This window comes from Mastomys coucha, unplaced genomic scaffold, assembly GCF_008632895.1.
Source record: "Mastomys coucha isolate ucsf_1 unplaced genomic scaffold, UCSF_Mcou_1 pScaffold20, whole genome shotgun sequence".
NCBI lineage: Eukaryota > Metazoa > Chordata > Mammalia > Rodentia > Muridae > Mastomys > Mastomys coucha.
In genome coordinates, this window is record NW_022196903.1 from 62854134 (window position 1) to 62861397 (window position 7264).

A 7264-nucleotide genomic window follows, 5' to 3' on the forward strand; every position below is an offset into this window, starting at 1 on the left:
AAAAAAAAAAAAAAAAAAAAAAAAAAAAAAAAAAATAATGCTGCTCATTACTGCATTTTACTTGAAATTCACACTAAAAATGAGAAGTAACTGAACCAAAGAGGTATTCCCTGTGATCCTAGTAATAGTAAACTGTGCCAAATGGAAGGAACTTAAAAATTTGGATGCAATTTTCAAGATTATAGCACGAGTTATTGGATCTGAAAGAGATCTATTCTTCAGCCAGAAGGAAGAATGTTCTCTTCGCTGCTGTGGTTGGAATGAGGACACATTGTGACCATGCTTTTACAGAGATGAGCTACTTCTGCACTGTGGTCAGCCCTGCCCAGTTTCTGTTGATTTGCATGTGGATAGCCCACTGCCTTGAGTACTTTTTAAAGAACTGGTAAAATTTTGCAGAAAGGTCAGTTAGTCCTAATTATAACAAAGCATGAAAATGAGGGTCTCTGTTCAATTCCTGGGGCTGATGACGCTCTTGTTTACAAGTAAGTAGGAACTGTCTTGGGATTATTTAAAAACACTTGAATAGTGTTATTTGCTTTTAAAGGTAATACTGTCATATTATTATTAATTGAATGGGTTATTGCTCTTTATTTTCCAAATTCAGGTGCCAGATGTGACATTCAGGTTACTCAGTCTCCATCCTCATTGTTCGTATCTCTGGGAGACAGAGTCACCCTCACTTGTAGAGCAAGTCAGGATATTAGCAACAGGATGGCTTGGTACCAGAAGAAACCAGGGGAAGTTCCAAAGCTCTTGATCCATTCTGCATCCACTTTGCAATCAGGAATTCCTTCCAGGTTTAGTGGTAGTGGGTCAGGGAAAGAGTTTTCCTTTATCGTCAGCCATCTGGAGCCTGAAGATGTTGCAACTTACTACTGTCAGCAAGGATATAGCTTGTACCACAGTGATACATGTAATGACAAAAATGACTCACAGAAGCAGAAGTGAGAGTGAAAATTATCTCCCAGACTCTTGTTTCTTCTTTAATTTGAATGTAGGATTTGTTAGATGCAAGATGTATTTGAGATTTACTTTGAAACTTTTGTGAATGTCAAATGGTTATTATGCATCCAATCCTCAAGCTTATCTTCACAATTTTGGAGGTATAAAAATACTTCTCATGGTTCCTTAATAAGATAAGTCTATACACCTGACATGTCTAGATGTCAGTTGGGATGCAAAAACTGAACCAGAAGCCACACTAAATATTAAAATAGTGATCATTTTAATTCAATAAAATAGAATATTAATAATAGCTTTAACTCATTTAACTTGAAGTTACAGAAGTAAATGCTAAATAGTACTCTCAGCTGTTCTATCAGAATACAGAGCTCTCTACCTGAAATATCAAGCCTGTCTAATCATGCTATATCCCTCAACAGAAGAATGGATATAGTAAATGTGGTTCATTTACACAATGGAATACTATTCAACTATTAAGAACAAGGAGATCATGAGTTTTGCAGGCAAATGGATGGAATTAGAAAATATCATCCTTAGTGAGGTAACACAAACCTAAAGGGACATCTGTGGTATCTACTCACAGACAAATGGATATTAGCCTAAAAAGTACAGAATATCTACGATACAATCCATAGAACTCAAGAATATTAGCAAGCATAAGGGCCCAAGTGAAGATGCTTCAATCCCACTAGGGAGGGAATAGAAGGCAATACAGGGAGACAGAGGGAGAAAGGGACCTGAGTGGGAGAGGGTTAGGGGATAGGAAAAGGAGAACATGATCAGGTATTGGGGTGAGAACAGGAGAATAGCCCTGAGGGCCAGTAGAGTGAATGGATATATCCAACCTCAGTAGCTAGAAGGTGGTGGGACACTCTAGAATGTACTAGAGACTTGGGAGTGAGAATTTGGGTGAAAATTTCTTGGGAATCAAAAGAAAGGACCTTGAATGAAATGTTCAACAGTGGAGAGAGGGAACTTATAGAGTTCACCTCTAGTAGAAAGAGAACATAATGTGGAGGGATGGGGTTGCCATCCTGAAGTCAAAATCTCTGACCCAGAATTGTTCCCATCTAAAAGAACTGCAGGGAAATAAATGGAGACGAGACTGAGGGAAAGGCAGTCCAGTGACCAGTCCAACTTGGGATCCCTCTCAAGGTGAGGATTCAAGACCTGACATCATTACTAATGCTATGGTGTGCTTACAGACAGGAGCCTAGCCTGGCTGTCCTCCAAGAGGCCCAACAAGGAGCTGACCAAGACAGAGGCAGATACTTACACCCAAACAGTTGACTGAAGTATGTGACCACTGTGGTTGAATTAAGGAAAACCTGGAAGATTCTGGGGAGAAGGGAAACCCATAGGTAGACCAGCAGTCTCAACTAACTTGGACCCCTAACATCTCTCAGACATTGAGCCACCAAACAGGCAGCATACAAGAGTTGGTCTGAGGCCCTAGACACATATATTGTAATTACAAGAACTGCCAGGTCTGGATTAGGTGGAAGAAGATGTGCCTAACCCTAGAGAAACTTGAGGACCTAGGGATTGTGGAGGCTGAGCAGAGGGTGGGTGACAGGGGGAGGAGCATCCTCTTGGATACAGTGGGGGAGGAGGAAAGAGGTGAGGACCTATAAGAGGGCAGATGGGGCGGTTTATAGAATGGACTGTAAAAAAATAAAATAATAAAAACTTAAAATTAAAATAAAAAAGATATAATAAGAAACAAAACAAAGAAATACAAAAGCATACAAAAATAAAAATAAAGATAATAAAAAGAAAAAAATTAAGCAGACTCTGAAGCTTTATAGTCTACAAATATTCTATGTAGACAGTGCTACTGTCAAATTGGGCACCATCTTCTTTCAGTGACCCTTTCCGGCATGCTGATAGAAACATAGCAGATATTCATGTAAAACCATAAAAACTGTCCTCCTAGAGGTGCCCTCTGAACAGCACACACTTGCTGTGCATTCTGTTAGAAGGGAGGAGATTTCATTGCTATTGTTTGTTAAGAACTCTAAAAGTAACATAGTAAAATAAAGAGTGGAGAAAGGAAACAGATGGAGTGGTGCAGGAAGAGAAGAAGAGAGACTACAGTATATATATAGAAAGAGATTGATTTTGCTGGGTTATATCTCTGTGGTATGTCATAGTTCTAGCTTTTATTTTGATGAAGGCAGATTCATCAGCCTGGATACAGTCACAAACACAATTAATAACAGATTGAATGTGACCTGAGAGAACATGTGAGCATGGAGAATGTTGTGGTCATGTTGCCACAGAGAAGTGAGAGCTACACAGGCTAGAAGAATCAATAGATAAATTCTCCCTTAAAACATATCAGCCACATTCTGAACTTGACTCAGTAACCCTGACTATAATTTAGAACTGTGAGATATTACCATATCTCCTTCATTTAACTTACAAAGTTTGTAATTTTTCACAAAAGTCCTTGATACAACTAATACAAATTTGAATCAAAGAACAAAGTAGGTTAAAGCTTATCTGGTTGGTTTAATCTACTGATTCAATTATCCAGTGGTTCATACAAAGAGATGGTAGTTTTCTTTCCCTTAGGAAGAAAGCATGTGAATTTTTTAGTGTATTATGAAGCTCATGATGGCTTTGCAATAAATAGTGACAACTGTTGTGCCTAGATCCTCTCAATTCCTAATGGTTTATAAGAGCATAGAGTACTGCCTATTGTATGATTACTTTTTCAATGAGCTGTTCACAACTTGTGTCAGTTACAATCAATACAAATCATAAGCAAAAGAGTTTCCACTCAATTCCTGGTGTTGTTGATGCTCTAGATTGTGAGACAGGATAATTCTGGGTATTTATCCAATCATAGTGGGAAAACGAGCAATTTTACTGGTTATGCAGGATTCTTTTGGGAAGTTAATTAATATGTTGATTAGATTAAAATAAGAATATAAAACATATTTTTCTTTTAATAGAAGAATATCTTACTGTGGTCCATTTATAACAATATATCAAGTATTTTATTCAGAATCGAAGTGAAATACAGGACAGACACTCTCTAATAGTACAGATTCCAAGCATCAAATTAAGCAATAGATAATTCTCGGAATTCTGTTTGTCATCTAGAAGGAGGAGGTATTCATTGATTTGATTTTTGTTTTGATTGAAGGCTTGGCTCTGTGTACTTGTTCTTTTCTCATGATGTATGTGATTGCAATCCTATGAATGGTAGGAAACTAATTTTATAGAAAATTTATTTATTATCTTATGTAATGTATAAGTGTGGAAGGTAATCTAAATTGAAAATAGAATTGTATTCAATTCACTAATATTCACAAAAGTGAAGGTTAAAAAAATTAAACCTAGCCCAAACTTATAGAAGTATGTGAAGGAAAATACTCAAACCAATTTTAAAATAGTAGTGTAAAAATATTCATACCCATCAATAACTGTGAATTAAATTGGTAAAATTCTCAGTCAGAAATAGTTAAATATATGCAAATAAGGGAAAATAACTCTTTGTTAGAGAATGAGTTCTCTTTATGAATAAGGATATGGTCTAGAAGTTTCAGAATCAATGAGCATCCTTTAGAGGGTGGGTTGGTGAGCAGGGGGAGGGGGTAGGGAACAGGCTTTTTGTTTGTTTGTTTGTTTATTTGTTTCTTCAAAGTGGAAAGCAGGAAAGGAGATATCATTTGAAATGTAAATAAATAAAATATCTAATTATAAAAAATGCTAAAAATAATCAAAAGGGAGTATGATATTCACTATTTACATTAACAAAATGGAATTTACATCAAAACCATAAAATGTGACAAAGTAATTGTATAATAAAGGAGACAGTTTAACAAAGGATTATGTCTCCATTTTCTGTCTGCTTTACTGGATAACTTTGTGTGAGGAAGGAGGACAACATCTTTTGGACCAGAATGAAAATTCACTTTTCTTTACTCTCATTCTTTGGTGCTGGGAGGAAAAATGTATATCATTCTCCTGAGGCAGATTGATATCACTGTTATGGCAGCTGATGAGGACAGAAAAGCATGACCAGTGAGTTGTAGCCAAGGTCCTCATCTTTCAAGACCCTCAGTTGCAACCAATAATATGGAGTTCCTCAATACCTCTGTCTTATAAATAAGTAACATAATTGGCATCTGGTCCACCCCAAGGATGGATATTTTTGTTGGGGGCTGAATCACTGTGGGAGGAACTTGTGAAACTTGTAAGCAGTAATCAACTCCAAAATCCTCAGGCTCCACTCTGCTGATCTTGAATATGAAGTCTGTTCCTGACTCACTGGTAATCAACTTGTCTGGGACCCCAGAAAATTGGTTGGAAATCTTGTATCAGTTACTTTGGAGACTGACATGGATTCTGCCAATACCATTGCAAATAAATGTTTCCATTATTATTATGATGTTCTAGTTAGACCTTCAAGAGATAGAGTTTTGATCTACAAGGCTTACTGGCAGGTAGCCTGATGTTTGGTTTATCATAACATCACTACTTGAAGCTGAAATAATAAGAGAGAAATAGAAATTAAAACAGACTTTGTGAATGACAGATGTGAATTAATTTTGATATTTATTTCAATTGAGATGTATATTTTTACATATAATTCTTTATACTCTAAAATCCTCTGTTTAACAAAACAAGTAAATTGAAAGACCTAAAGGGGCTTACACCAATGACTTAGTCCATCCCAGTCCATTTGTGTCATAGTCTTCATTATAGCACAGGCTCTACCCTATCTGGAACCTCCCCCAAACAGTTGTAAGCTTCAGAGGCCTTCCAGAGAAACTGAGGAGATGAAGACTTGGCTATTATATCTTCTCACCGTAGCAGGCCATAGGGTATTTCCAGACACTGGTGACAGTTCCAAGTGAGAGCAATGCACAAAAGGTGATCCAGAGGCTGTGAAAATAAAATCTGTATGCCCTCCAGCAGAGGCCAAGGTCTACAGTAACTATTTTTTTCAGAACCACTGAGGTGGGAAGTCAATGGGGAATTTAGGAAGCAAAATCTGGCAAAATGTACATCATTCTAAACCTTCATGGAGCTCCATTTTTATTGAGATCCACTGTTAACTACCTTTTCCTCTGTGATTTCAAAGATAGGCCCCACCTACCTCTAAATTTTTAATTAAAATATTTGCTTAAACTCAATTTTCCCTTTCTATAATTTCTACAAAAGGGGCAGAAATTCTGACCCTTCTGTTCCAGTTGTGAGTTTTGGGATCCAAGTAGGTTTCCTATGGGAGAAGAACATCCACTTGTTCAAACAGAAAGAGTCCTCATGGAATAAATTGATTACTAATTAAAAAGAAGCCACCTATTTTTGCTTTTATTCAGTGGGTTATATATTTGTATGCAATTAAACATTGCAACAAAAACCTTTTCATGTGAGAAATGGAAGAGAAACTGAGTTCCTATGAACAGCACCTTTGGAAACCTGCATCAGGTGGTGCATAAAATCAGTGGCTTTCCTGTCTTCCTAATAGTAGTAATGTTTAATTCATGATGCTTTCATTCAAGATCACCACAGGGAAGGAAAGATTAACCATCCTATGGAACACCCTCAACTTTCTTTCCAACTATGTTTACAGTTCTTGGTAGCTATTACTTAAGATCTTCTGCATGGCTATCTCTCCACAAGTATTAAAATTAATCCAGTTCTAATCCTGCTTTTTCAGTATTAAGACATTCCGAAAGAGAGCTTGCTATTGTGCTTCTTTAGGAGGTAGAATAGGTTATGGGATGATGGAATATTCCAAGGAATATATGATATCCAATAGTTAAATGGATACATGTTAGAGAGATTCTCCATTTCTAAACAAAATGGCTATGTTGAGAAGGAACAAAAAGCAAAAGAAGTAATCTTGGGCATCTGAGAAATATCAGTGAAGAGAGTGTGTGATTTGGAAGCTCATGAAGTTTTCCTGGGAAGTGGGAAGATTTGCAACCTTGGATGGATTTGATGGAACGAATTTAGTTGAGCCTTCATAAATTTAGACTCAGGCTTAGCTGAATAACAGATTTTTCCTTCCTTGTTATTACTAATTCCTCATCTTTTAGACCAAGACCTGGCTGGTCTATGATTGATAATTATGTATTTTTATTAGTTTGTGTGTGTATTGTATGCATTTGTATGTGTGTATCTATGTGAGTATGTATTTTTAGTTTTTTTCTTGATTTTTGTGTTAATCTGTTTTTGTTTGTTTGTTTGTTTGTTTTCTTAAAAGAGAAAGAAGGCATGGAGTTGTAGGCAGAGAGTACCTGGGAGGAGATAAGAGAAAGGAAACTATGATGAGAAT

The 7264-nt window shown here is 36.6% G+C and overlaps 1 gene segment (V, D, J or C); it reads left to right on the forward strand.

Annotated features, from left to right (window-relative positions):
• Positions 1-402: 402 nt before the first annotated feature.
• LOC116099883 lies at positions 403-951 on the forward strand. The segment is given in 2 exon segments: positions 403-485; positions 608-951. Coding segments are annotated over 2 exon segments (399 nt in total).
• The last annotated feature ends 6313 nt before the right edge of the window (positions 952-7264 follow it).